General features: G+C 41.6%; 1 protein-coding gene across 1 annotated transcript in view; it reads right to left on the bottom strand.

The window, feature by feature from the left end:
* Positions 1 to 3,287: 3,287 nt before the first annotated feature.
* Positions 3,288 to 14,213, bottom strand: part of LOC119423180 (CCN family member 1) — a 12,032-nt gene continuing 1,106 nt past the window's right edge. Inside the window, exons 2-6 of the mRNA XM_037690589.1 lie at positions 13,624 to 13,837; positions 8,877 to 9,124; positions 8,353 to 8,497; positions 4,309 to 4,490; positions 3,288 to 3,628 (exon numbers count right to left, since the gene is read on the bottom strand). Coding sequence (XP_037546517.1) covers positions 3,323 to 3,628; positions 4,309 to 4,490; positions 8,353 to 8,497; positions 8,877 to 9,124; positions 13,624 to 13,837 — 1,095 coding nt within the window. The 3' untranslated portion in view covers positions 3,288 to 3,322. The remainder of the gene's footprint in view (positions 3,629 to 4,308; positions 4,491 to 8,352; positions 8,498 to 8,876; positions 9,125 to 13,623; positions 13,838 to 14,213) is intronic.

Here is a 14,213-nt window from a genome sequence, read left to right as displayed (position 1 = left end):
CCCCGTGATTTCCCCGTTAGCTCGCTGCAGCGGTCCGCTCGAAAAAAAAGTCTGTCATCCAGCTGAAAGACTGAGTCCGGCGTTTCACTTGTAATCCACGTTTCTGTGAGGCAAAGCACTGCACACTTCTTCATCTCTTCTGAGGCGCCCGCTCTCAGACAAAGTAAATCCACCTTGTTGTCCAACGAGCGGACATTCGACAGGTCATGTTGTTTCCTCCTAATGGCATGATCAAGAACCACAGTATCAACCTCTCCTGTCTAGTCCCGTTAGAGAAATAATGAGTCACAAATTTGGGAGTGAAAATGGACCCTTCCATGAAACATAACAGCCATGTTTGTTAAATCCTGGGTTGTTTTTTTTTTTTTCAGTTGAGGCGACCGTCTAAACTGAAGCCCATACTGTTCAAAAATAACCTTGAGACTGTAATACGTGTTCATAACATCCAGGCTCGATTACTGCAATGCACTTCTGTTTGGAATCAGTCAGACCTCTATTGCACGATTGCAACTAGTCCAAAATGCTGCTGCCCGATTTTTAACCGGTACAGGCAAGAGAGCACATTACTCCAGTTTTGGCCTCCCTGCACTGGCACCCGGTTCACTTTCGAATTCAGTTCAAAATACAGTGTATGTTTTTAAATCACTGAACAGTTCTGCCCCCACTTATCTCGCTGATCTGCTGCAGCCATCCCACAGCGCTCTCTGAGGTCAGCAGACCAGATGCTTCTTTCGGTTCTAGGAACCTGTCTCAAACTCAGAGGTGACAGGACCTTTTCTGTTGCAGGTCCAAGAGTGTGGATTGAGTTACCACTACATGTCAGGCAGGCTTCCATTCTCAGTTTTTAAATCTCACTTACAAAACCCACTTTTATTCTCTGGCTTACCTGTTTGTATTCTACAAATGTTAGCCATTTAGTTATCATCTTCTTCCATTTGTATCTATATTTTTATTTTACTTTATTTTTTGCTGTGTTTTGCTTGTATGTTCTGCTGTACAGCACTTTGGTTGGCCTAGTTGCTGTTTTAAGTGCTCTATAAATAAAGTGGTATGGTATATTTTTGATTACTAAAGTCAACTAGCTGTGGAAGCCATCTTGAATTGGACTAATCTCAAACTTTGATCAGTTTGATCAGTATTTCCTGCATGTTCCTATAATACCCATCCTGTGTTATATTTTGCTGACAGACCAATGCATTTACAAACAAGCGGTTACCCGAGTGCCTGCCTTTCACGACAGGGCAATAATTCTGTCAATTTGCAGTTTTACTAAATATGAGCGTATAAAATGAAACATATCTTTGACTTTGCAAAGCCAGATTTGTTCTGTCATTTTCTAATTGTGGTTTCCGTTTGCAGTTGAGCAGTCCAGATGAGTGTGGGGTGTCCTGCCCGTGAAGACCACGTGCGACTATTGTTGATGCTAACCCGTTAGTGGAAGGAAGAAAAACGATACTGTTTAAATATACTACTACTTTCAACATGTATGTAGGCAAATTCTAAAGACTTTTTATTTTCTCCTGTCTTTGCAGAGTGTTTGAGTGTGTTCCTTGTGTAAACCATGGATATAATTGTTTGTTAAAGAAATAAATTTGTTTTGTAACGTACATGATTTTCAGCATTGGATTCAGTTCAGCATACCTCGGATGTTAAGAAGTATTTTAAATGTTAAATGAAATTGCTGCAGACGTAACTTTGACTGTGGATAATTGCAACCCCTAGCAGACGTGCACCACGTTCAACAACCAAGGAAGTGTTTTCCACCATGGGTCTGAAAATGTCAAATCAAGAAGCAAAGTTTGAAACTGTACAAATGAAGCTGTAATAGTCACAAAGGCTCAGATACAAATTTAAAACCGTATTAGCTCCACTTTATGGTTTGAACAGTGGAAATGTGACAGATATACAAATTCAGATAGAAAACTGCAGAACTCTAATCAAACAAATACATTTATTTTCTTATGCTACATTTTAATGCAAAAAAACAAGTAGTTGGTATGAAATTATTCTGAATGTTTTTCAGTCATTTTGACAGCGTGTTATGTTTGGTGTGTGCATGGCATTTCAAGAGTTCAAGGCACATCTGTTTATATTTCATCAACGCTCTGTACGGAGTTTGTACATTTCAAATAAAGGCTTACCTACAAATCCCATTACAACAAGAAAACAGTTGCTGCTTCTTTAGGTCGTCACTAAGGAGTCCAGTGCATTATGGGAAATGAAGTGCGAGGTTATTAAAATATTCTTACTGCTGGTGCAGTGGACAAAGTATTCACCATCTTACAGTCTGGGGTATAAATGGAACTTAATTATGATTAAATGTAATGGACTTGCATAAAATACATCAGGTTCAGAACCAAACGGAGTGAGGCTTTAAACCTCACTTTCTGTCCTGCACACAATCCACAGAAATACAGCCAAACAAACTTGTACAACAACCTGCTAACGGGGAAGCTGCTCCCAATTTGACTTTGCCTTCCAGATCCATGTAAACGTCTCTTCACAAAACTAAACGATGTTGGATTTTTACCTGGATTGAGCATTTTTGTATTGAGATTATGGAGATTTTTATTGTTCACCCCATTTACTTTGAAGCTCAATGACCTTCAGATGCCACATGTTCAGTTCAAATCTACCTGTGAGCAACAAAGTGTCAAATGATCTCAGGATCCATACATCTGTTGTAACAGCACCCAGAACAAACTGTTCTAAGAGCTACCACCATGAAGACCAAGGAACTCTACACAGGTTGTGGAAAACTACAGATTAAGGGTGGACTAGAAAAGATAACAGCATTCCTACAAGGCAACATGGAGCTGTGGTGAATTTCATTAGCAGGGACTGAAAGAGTTCAAGTAAAAATGGAGCTAAATACAGTAGTCCCTCCTTTATCACAGGTTCCGTTCCCCGTTTCGAGTAGGTCCATTGCTTATGATCAATTTGAAAATCAGTTTAAATTCTAGGTTTTAAATTACAGTAAAAACAGAAAAATTGCCATGGGAGGGGGACACATCCCACCACCACTGTATATTATTCTACAGGTCATCAAGTAAAGTGCTTTGTTGCTTTTGTCTCGTATCAGCTGATAGGAGCATCTGACATGTTCAAATCCTGAACCAGCAGTCACTTCAGACATCGGGGGGTTCAGGACTTTCACTTAAGTCTCTCGTCAGTTTAAAGAAGAACGAGTGTGTAATCCACTCTGGTCACATATATATATTACAATCTGGGTTATTTGTAAAATATTGATTAGTAACCAAGGGTTACTTTTGGTATTCACTCTCCTCGAGAAGCGTCCTCTTCATATTTATAACACCGAGGTTCACTCAGTAAATTTGTGGGTGTCTCCGTACATCCAGTGCTGTGGGGGAAGGGCCACTTCATTCAGGTGGTCGCAGTCATCGTTGCATTTACATGACTGGATAAACATGGTCGGCTTCTCAAAGTACTCGCCGTCTGGACACACAAAAGTCACGGGCACGGTGCGTGTGCGCCGCGGCGAGCAGCACCGGCCGCCTGTACACACACCACAGTAGTTAGGGCGGTAGAGACGGATGCTCGTACATTCCCCATAGGACAGATGGAGGGGGCCTGGGGCTTTCAGAGTCGGGGAGCAGCTTTTACCTTCCTGTGGATGAAACATGGAAAAGGAGAAAGATCAGCACTGTTAGCAGCTCCTACATAGAACTGACAATTTTTTTTTATTTTTTATTTCTTTACGTTCACACTCCGATTCTTTATTTCCACTTTGTGATTACCAAAGCTTTGTTAATCATTTTCAGAAGAAGGTGACTGAATTCATTTGCCTTTAAATAAATTGATTTGTGTCCACTTGTATCACCAGAGCTTTAACCTCAGTGGAGCTGAAGAAAGAGTGTGTTAAAAGCAGCGGGTTAATATAGACGTTTCCCTGGACTTGAAGTACACAGACAGGGTCAGACTATCCCCCCTGTCTTGGCAGGAATGCCGACTCTAATGGCCTATATTTAAAAAGGGCGCCTGCCTGCCACCAAAACACAGCTGAACACTTGATGTGGTGCTTCCAAAATTACTGCTGATACAGTCTGTGCACTGAGGCTCAGCATAAAGAGGATGTCTTTATATTAAAATCATATTTACTCTGAACAACATCTATTTTTCATCCTTTGCTGTACAGGTTTGGTACTTTCAGTCTGTGGTCTTACTTTTTTAAATCTTATAGTCAAACACCGATAAGAGAAATAATCCCCGTTTGCTAAGCATCATCAGCAGAACAAGGTTAGACTCTCGGTGATGTGTCGTCTCCTCCCTGAGCTCAGTCCAGCTCACCTTGATGGGGACAGCCAGGCTGTGGCATGGCTGTACGGTGCAGATCCTCGTCTCCTTCTTCAGCTTGCACTGAGGGTTCTTGTTAGAGAGGCGGGAAGAAACACCCATCCCGCAGCTGCGAGAGCACCGGGTCCACCTGGTAGTTAGGACAGAACACTCCTCCTCCTCGGGGGTGTCCCACACTGAAGATTTTTGGAGAAATGAGAAAATTATATATTTCTAGTTGAAATGATATAGTTCTAGCATGCGCGTAGCCAGGGGGGGTTCGGGGGGTTCGAACGAACCGCCCACTTTGCCAATGAAGTCCCACCTACAACTCCCGCGAGATATAGAACTGCGAGGTGAAGTAATTTCATTCATAAAAAACAATGTCTAACAAAGCAAAGTAAAAAGATGAGTTATTTTTGCAATTGAAGTAATGTTATTATTTGCGGGCTTAGTTTGCATTTATGTTGTTAGAGTTAAGGAGTGGTACTGTGCCTTTAAGAGGATGACGTCTTTCATTCTTCTTCGGTGTTTTTTTTTTTTTTTTGTGTATGTTCGGGCGGGACTCGGGAGTACCGAAGTGTTCGTTCGTGTCTGGGATGAGTTCTGAATAGAAGACTGGACACACACGCTATTCCCCTCTCAGTGTGTTGCTCTTTCTCCACTCACAACCGCCTATTTGGTAACACAGATTTACCTCACACAGCAGTGTTTTAACTAGCTAGCTAATTAGCTTGTTTACACATTTGAAGTTATGTGTACCACCGCCAATGAACCAATCAGAGTAGTCCTACAGGTCCACTTTTTCTTCAAACGAACCGCCCCTCATAAAATCCTGGCTACGCCTATGTCTAGAATTGCACCGCTCAAGGTGGCTACATGCTGGAGCAGCTCAGTTACTTTCATTCTGAAATTTTGCTTCTGGAAACTTTAATCTTTTTCTGGAAGTAAATCACATTTTTTGGATGATTGTTTCCTCTGGTATCAGATGCTGTGCAGCTGGAAGGATTTTTACTGAAACTTTTTTAGTTTTGGACATTCGTTATGATGCGTAACCATGGCAACAAGGCAGTTTTCTACAACCAACAGCAGCTGATTCAAAAGCTCTAATATATCTCAACTACAGCCTCAAATCTCAAATGAGTTGAAAAGGATGTTCTGTGGATGAATTCTCATCTACCTGCCAGCTGTGCTCGAGTGCCTGACCACTGAGATCCTGGAACTAGCAGGAAACAGGCTCATGACAGTGGAAGGACAGGATCGTCCCTCGGCACCGTTGGCTGTCTGCAGCGAGGAGGAGCTCGGCAGACTGCTGGGAGGAGTGGCCATCGCTCTGGGAGGAGTTCTGCCTGGCATTTGGGCGGTCCTACAGCCCGGGGGAACTGAGAGGCCAGCAGAGTCTGGGTGGATGGATCAGACGGCATCTGCAGCCAGTTTCTTAGGATCCACTGTGGGATGGACCTTTACAAGAGATCCTTCCTGCTTACAGCCATCAGCATCTATAACATCTCAATGAAATGAGGATAATGAGTTACAACAACAAATAATTTCCCTTTGGGATTAATAAAGTATTTTTGAATTGAATTTTTCTCTCTTATAACTGCTCCCTTCATCAGGGGTCACAGCGAACTGACAAAGACTTGGTGATTGTTTTTACACCGGATGCTCTTCCTGACACAACCACAGACCACTGAGCTACCTCAGCCCTCCATGTGGAGCAGAGCTGCCATCAAGGGCACCCAGGGGAGTAGATGGTGGGTGTTAAGGGCCTTGCTCAAGGGCCCAGAATGGGGCAAATGAGGGTGGAGGCAGGTGTGGGTGCTTCACCTTTCCCACTCATATTTTGATGTCAGTCCAGGGAGTTGCACCGGCGACCTTACAACCACAGGCCCTCCTTCTCTAACCTCTGCGCCACCACTCCCCAAGAAAATGATAACAAATAAAATCAGTTAATCTTGGAGTTGCCCATCTAAAATTTAGGACAATGTTCCTACTCTTTATTTTTTTTTTAAAGATGCAAAAAAAAAAAAAAAAAAAAAAACCAAATAAGACAAAATTTAGACCAAATATTTTGAGTTTTCTTTTACCAGTCAGTCAGTCATCAGCCACATTATTAGCCTTTTACTGAGCAGGTGTATGTGTGTCTGAAGTGTTGCTGTGTTGAAAATAAAAGTGAAACTCTACCCTCCTGCCAATCAAACAGCTGCACACAGACCTCGAGGACATTCACAGCAACTCTGTGTGCCGACTGGAAGAGAAACATCATCACTACCAGTGACTAATCTGCTGATTTTATGATTAAATAAATGTTATTTTTAGAGAATAAACAGTCTACAGCTGTAGTTCAGTTAGTAAAAGGCTGGGACATTCCCAAAGTCAATTATTTAAAACTAGTGGAGAACCAGCAGGGCCTCCTACGCCTTCAGAGAAGGCCTAAGAATTTAGTACATATACACACACACACTTTATATTTATTTATATTTTCTGTAAACTTTTAAAGCAGCGATCAAAGTGATGATCGATTCAATTACTCACTTTAACTTTTCTTAGGTTTTGCCACTGCCTGTTGATTTGATACATAAATATAGCAAAAAGACATTTTGTTTTCCATGTACATTTGTTTTTAATACCTTATTTTAAGTGTGTACATTTTTACACGCGTGTTGATTGTGACAGATGAAAGACACATGCCTGCAAACTCAGAAGGGATGAAAAAGGTCAAACTTTTTAACTTTACCTAGCGCCTGTAGTGGGGAGGGGTGTGACCACCCCGGGGGTGTGAATCCTCCCACCCCCAGAAGATTTTGTGATTTTTAACATGTAAATTAACTCCAAGAAGAAAATTAGAGGAAAAGACAACATGCTTCAGGTAACAAAAGACATTTACTAACATGTCCTAATTTAATTACGACATGCATATGAAAGATGGCGTCAACCAAATAATAAAAAAAAATCAACAAGCAACAACAGCAACCAGAGAAACCAAATACAGCAGATTATTTTACTAACAGCAGAAACTCATTTCTTAATTTTTTGGGCCTGGACGAGCCTTTCAAGAGCTCGTTTCTGCTTCATGGCCATGAGCCTCGTTCATGCCACATTGTTGCTCCACCACTTCTGCCCTATTTATTTTTCCAGTTATTCACCAGAGCAGATGTTTTGGCACTTCAACAAAACACTGGTGTGTTTCATTGGCACTAACGTTACGTGTTAGTTTTCATTGCTCTCATCTTATGACAATGACACATTATTGTCGGACAGCAGTATGGATGCATTACAGATGGCCTTCCCAAAATTATTCGCATTGAACCGAGTGACATGGTAGGCTAACGTTAACGCACAAGTCACTGATCTGACATCCTAGCATTACATGCTGACAAGCTTTCCATTACAGATAACATTATGTTGGGAAAGGTAATGGATTACGATACAACGTTGCTAATGTAGGATTATTTTTTTCAAATCAAATTTAACTTGAACAGCATATTATTATATTATACTGATGGCAGATAACAAGACTTAACTCAAAACTAACAGTGTTCAACATTAGAAGTGACTAGTTATAATGGAGACCAGTTTCCTTCAACCATGGGAAAGATTTCTCCATCGTCTGTCTTGGTTGTGATCGGCCAAATGAGTCACATTCCACCAAAGATGTTCTGTTGTAGACAGAAACCTTGTTGTTTCTTAAAGTCCAGCCAGTGGGAAATTATGCATCTACCATGCCTCCGACCCCCCCCCCCCCCCCCCCACACACACACACACACAAAAAACCTCTTCGGATCTAGAGGATTCACGTAAATGACACATTTTGTTTGAAATGGGCTAATTTTGCCGAAAAGTGACAAGTTTGCAGGTATGAAGACAGAACAGACAGGTTTTGCTACACTTGTAAGAGTCCAGGAGGTTTGTTCCGACTCCTCTACTCTGGACAGTCTTAACTTTGTGAAAAACAAACAAATTAAATATATCTGATGTTATGGTCAGGAAAATTAAGCTCCAGATACAAAAACTACTGTACTTTCATTTCAGGAAAGTTCAAACACTGAGCGTACTCACCAGGAAGATTTTTAAAGCCTACACCATTCTCCCAGTTTCTGGACTTGACATCTGGAAGCATGTTGGTCAGGACCAGTTCAGTTTGAGGCTTCTGTGGCACAGCATGGTCCTGAGGTCTGGGCAGGTGCTGTTGTAGTGGGGGCACCTGGCACAATAAAGATGAAAGGTGATATATTTTATGCTGCAACTGTGTTTACATAATGGTAAATGGACTGTACTTGTACATCACTTTTCTAACAAATCAAGACACTCAAAGCTCTTTACAACAATCTGTGCCTCATTTACCCATTCATACAGCACTCTACTAGATCTCTACAAAGAATAATCAGAGCTTTATCGCGTTCAAACACCGAGGGGACACACAGAGGCAATGAGGAGTTCAGTGTCTTGCCCAGGGACACTTCAGCATGTGACTGCTGGTAGAATCAAACCTCCAACTCTTGCATTGGAGGACTACTGCTCTAACCACTCAGACACAGCCACCCCCCTCTATTCTCTATATTTTAACCAGAGAGAAAACAAACCTTGTGTTTAGGTGGAAGAAGCCAGGCGTCTTTGTGGCAGTCGACACTGAAGCAGCACTGTCCCGGTCTCCTGACCAGCCGTGGGTAGGGGCAGGATCGTGACGCTGGTGGCAGCTTGTTGCTACAGAGAGACGTGCAGCCCACAGCTCCATCGATGCAGGTGCACTGGTGTTTGCAGCCGGCATGGAAGGTCTCACCGTTCTGGTAGATCTTGCTGTTGTACTCACATGAGCGTCCCTCGGATTTGGCTGAACAATAGAACAAGACAATATATGTTCTGCACTAGATGCTAAAACCGCTCATTCAATCGGAGTGTACTTTAAAACACTTAGGCCTCAAGCAACAACAGGCAGCTGTGAATCGTTATGTGAAGATTTGCTGCAACTATTCAGGTTGAGAACAAAGAATTGGGTTCATTTACTCTGAAAGAAAGAGTGCAGCAAGATGTAACATGACATGCATTTACACTTGACTGCTATGAAGACTCCACAGTAATTACAGAAAGCTACAGCGTTTAGCAAGAAGGGATAGGAAAGGTTTTCCACAAAGAATAAAACTTTCTGATTTTAAAAAGGTAAATAAAGATTCAATGGGTCTGACATCAGCGCAGAGAGTTCTCTAAAATGTAAGAGAAGTCCGAGTCTTTGTCACAAACATTTAACTGGGAATGATTAACAAAGCACTGCATAAGGATCTCAGGGATTAGGTTTTCCTAAATTATTAGGTCTGTGATGCATTTAGGGAGAACGTGATCTGAGATTTTGAAGGTGAGCCGTTGGATTTCAAATTCAGCACAAACATCAGGAACACAAGAGAAACAAGAATTAGTGTAAGAGATCATTTGTGTGTATTTTAGTCAAAATAATGAGTTTAGCTGCAACATTTTCAACCAACTACAGTCAGCAGAAAGAGCTCCGACTGCACTCAACCTTTTTTTTTAAGTTAGTTTTTTGGATTGTTTTCAACAGAAAACAAAACAAAAACAAAACAAAAAAAAGACTTCGACTTGAGCATTAAAATTGACAATCAAATATTCATTCAACCTTTATTTATACAGGTTAGTCCCATTGAGCCTCGGAGACTCAGGGTGCATTCACACTAGCCCTGTTTAGTCCGCTTTAATCGAACTCTAGCTCGTTTTCCTAGAAAGTCCGGTTCGTTTAGGGAGGTGTGAAAGCGTCATCTAACTCTGTCACGCAACAAAAAGCCGAACTCTGGCCCGGGCTAAAACCTAGGTCTCGGTCCGGTAGAAGCGAACTCCAGTGCGGTTCGAGTACAGTGTGAATGTAAACAGACCAGACCGCTCCGCAGGGTAAACAAACACACATTTCTCTGACCTTATATGGAGCCGTCAGCTGCCTTGTGTGGAAAAACAATATTCTCCACGGTCTTCTGTCTCATCTTCTGCTCATTCTAAGTCCATTTTTGAAAAATGACAAAATATAACTCTTAAAACTGCTAAAACTTGATGCCACTTCGTTTTTATTTTTATTTACAGAAGAAGAAGACGTGTCTTCAGAGGTTTTTGTGTTGTTTCTTTCAGTAGTTCTTGGTGCAGCGCCCCCACAGGCGAGCGGGGGAACAGGTTGGTTCAACAGGTTGACTCGACTGCACAGTGCAGTGTGAATGCAAACTCACCAGCTCACATGTAAACAAAAGGTCATGAATATTGGTCCCGAACCGAGTCTACCGGACTATCTGGTGTGAAAACGACCTAATTTAAAAGAGACCTGAATAATCAATCAAATATTGCTCACAGACTCCTAAACAATGATTTCACACTTTTAGGTACTGATCGGGGTTTGGCAGTATGCCAACCTGCAACCATGCAGCTTTTTGACTCCTTTTGGTTTCTATGTTGGTCCAACATAGTTATTAATATTTATACTTAGAACAACAATAGGAAAGATTAATTGTATCAGTATTTTAAGTTACAAGTTTAATTATAATAATGATAATATTAATTGTAAGTTTTACATGATGTCTGTATGCTGTGAGCCAGTTTAACACCTCGTTAATTGAACTTCTTGCACAAAGTCACCGAGATCCACTAAATGATTACAATATTTTAACATGCAGACCATTTCCAAAAAATTTTGAATATCATGGAAAAGTTGTTTAACTTCCATAACTCCCAGTCAATGCCACAGGCTGATTGATTCAATGCCACATCACATCGAGGCAGTGATTAAGGCAAAGGGATTCCCAACAAAGTATTGAAGCTTGACATATCGTTTTGAAAAGTACCATATTTTGACTGAATTGTTGTGATTCCAATTTTATTTCTTTCTTTTTTTTCCTGCAAAATCTGAGAAGTGTGGGCTGATTTCTTCACAATATTCTAATTTATTGAAATCCTGTTTTTGTGAGTTTTATGAGCTGGAAGCCCAAATTATGTAAAAATAAACAAATAAATACTTGAAATTGTTTAAATAGTGGGCCCTGAATCTATCTTCTATTAAAGATCAACTTTTTGAATGGAGTTATGGAAGCCCAGATTTCCTTGATGCTTGCTGTCAGCTCTTCTTTGTTGTTGGGTCTGGTGCCCCTCATTTTCCTCTTGACAATACTCCATAGATTCTCAATGGGGTTTAGGTCCGGCCAGTTGGCTGGCCAGTCAAGCACTGTGGCCTGGGCATCAAACCAGGTTTTGGTGCTTCTGGCGGCATGGGCAGGGGCCAGGTCCTGCTGGAAGATGAAATCTGCATCTCCATACAGCAGAAGGAATCATGAAGTCCTATAAAACATTATGGTAGACTGTTGCGGTGACCTTGGATTTAAGAAAGCAGAGTTTACCAACACCTACACTGGACATTGCACCCCAAATCATGACTAACTGTGGATATTTTACACTGGACCTCAAGCAGTATGGGCTCTGTTCCTCTCCCTTCTTCCTCCAAACGCTTGGACCTTGATTTTCAAATGAAAGTCACACTTTACTTTCATTGGAAAAGAGGACCGAGGAACCCAACATTTGTAACCCATCTCCTGGATGCGTCTGAATGTGGTGGTTTTTGAAGCTGTGACTCCCGCCTCATTCCACTCTTTCTGGATCTCTGCCAGATTCTGGAATCTTCTCTGTTTGATAATCCGCTGAAACCCACGGTCATCTCTTTTACTGGTGCATCTTTTCCTGCCACATTTTGCCCTTCCACTAGACTTTCCATTGATATGCTTGGACACAGCACTCTGTGAACAGCCAGCCTCCTTAGCTATGAACTTTTGTGGCTTACCCATCCTATGGAGGGTATCAATGATGGTCTTCTGACCAGTTGTTATGTCTGCAGTCTTCCCATATTGAACCGAACTGAGACAACTGAACCAAACTGAAGCAATTTAATGACACCTGGGGAAACCTGTGCAGGTTCTTTGAGTTTAGCAGATGATTAGTGTGTCACACTCAGTTTAAAACATTCATGCCCTGCAAAATTAGACTGATTACTCCACAGTACTCTAATTTTTTTAAATCCTGTTTGTGGGTTTCATGAGCTGGAAGCCCAAATTATGTAAAAATAAACAAATAAAATACTTGAAATCATTTAAACTGTGGGCCCTGAATCTATCATCTATTAAATATCAAATTTTTGAATGGAATTATGGATGTTAAACAACTTTTCCATGATCCATCCATCATCTTTTACCTGCTTCTTCCATTTTGGGTCACGGGGGTCGCCTGTGCCCATGTCCAGCAATCACAGTGCGAGGGGCGGGGTACACCCTGGACGAGTCGCAAGTCCATCACAGGGTCACAGAGACAAACAATCATTCACTCTCTCACTCACACCTAGGGACAATTTAGAGTTACCAATCAGCCTAACATGCATGTTTTTGGTCTGTGAGAGGAAACCGGAGTAACCGGAGGAAACCCACGCATGCACGGAGAGAACATGCAAACTCCACCCAGAAAGGCCCCTGGACTTTTCCATGATATTATATTTTTTTGGAAAGGGTCTGTATATACAGAACGCTGCTGGGAGGGGGAAACAAAGTGCTGTTTTGCAAATATATTCCTGGTAGTAGTGAACAGAATCATTATCAGAATCAGACATGCTACAAAAAGATGGCAGGTCATTTAGAAATAATGTGAATTGGAAGCACAGGATTGTTTTTCATAACAAAACGAGTAAAAGCTTAAGCAAATGAAGTTTGCAGCCATTCATAATAAATTTAGTGAGTCACAATTAAATATACAACAAAATGTCCTAATTTCTAGTTTACTCAATAATTCACTTGGATGCAATGTTATTTCAGTATGGTTACTTGTTCATTTTGCAGAAACGTAGTATGGACTCACATAGGTCTCATTAATCTAATAATGAGTTAAATATTTCATTTTTTACTCTTTATTTCAGTCATGTAGCTGCTCACAATAGAAATAGCAAGAAATGGCTCTTTTGTTTATGAAGGTCACAAATGTCTGATATAAACTTAAAGATTGAAAAGTAGTGACAATAAGAAAACAGGAAGTGTCAGACTCCACGTCTCCAAGAACTGGCTATTCATAGCTTGCGGGGAACTACCGGCATGGTACCCAAGGAAAGGGTATTTTTATCTCTGTAACCCCCTTCGCCATCAGAAAACATTCTCTACTTACTAAAATGTCCCGGTTTGTGTGAGGTTACAAGCACGCCGGTTTCCCTGGGACTGTTTTTTTAAAGCTTGTAAATATTTTGGACAGCGATTGAGAATAAAAATAAAGTTTGATTCACCGCTGATGACAGTTTTCCTGAGTAATCATCTCCCTCACCTCGACAGATGCCCCAGGCCATGGCTACGTCGTTGCCATAGTTACAGTCCAGTCCTTTGTGGTGGTCGCAGGGCCTCGTGTGGCTGCAGTCTTGGTTAAGCTGTGCAGCGCACACCTTGCAGCAGCTGCACCTGTCTGGAACAGTGCTAACACCTGGGGGGCACATAAGGGGCTCCGCAGGGCACTCGCACACCGTTGGGCAGCTAGCAGTCACCTGGAGGAAAGAAACCCACAGAAATTTACTTCAGGATCGAGCTACGCTTCCTTCAATCATTAAAAAAAGAAAATAGACACAAATAACGAACTTGATTGGAAAATTGGCACATAAAACTTCAATTAAAGGCCTACGGTTCTTTGAAGGGAAGCGTATTGCTGCCGCTTTTAATACTGACAGAACTAACACCGAGTGTTACTTTGTCAGATGTTACATGTTTCCCAACCCTGGTCCCTGAGGAACACCACCATGCATGTTTTAGTTTATTCTCTGCTCCACCACAGCTGATTCAGTGGGTTCATTACTTCAAGTTCGGCTGAAGCCTGTTAATCACCCTTTCATTCAAATCAGGCGTGTTGGAGCAGAGGAACAACTA

Source organism: Nematolebias whitei, chromosome 16, assembly GCF_014905685.2.
Source record: "Nematolebias whitei isolate Nwh7 chromosome 16, NemWhi1, whole genome shotgun sequence".
Taxonomy (NCBI): domain Eukaryota; kingdom Metazoa; phylum Chordata; class Actinopteri; order Cyprinodontiformes; family Rivulidae; genus Nematolebias; species Nematolebias whitei.
The sequence above is the reverse complement of the archived record's forward strand: the minus strand, read 5'-3'. Positions and strand labels throughout refer to the sequence as shown.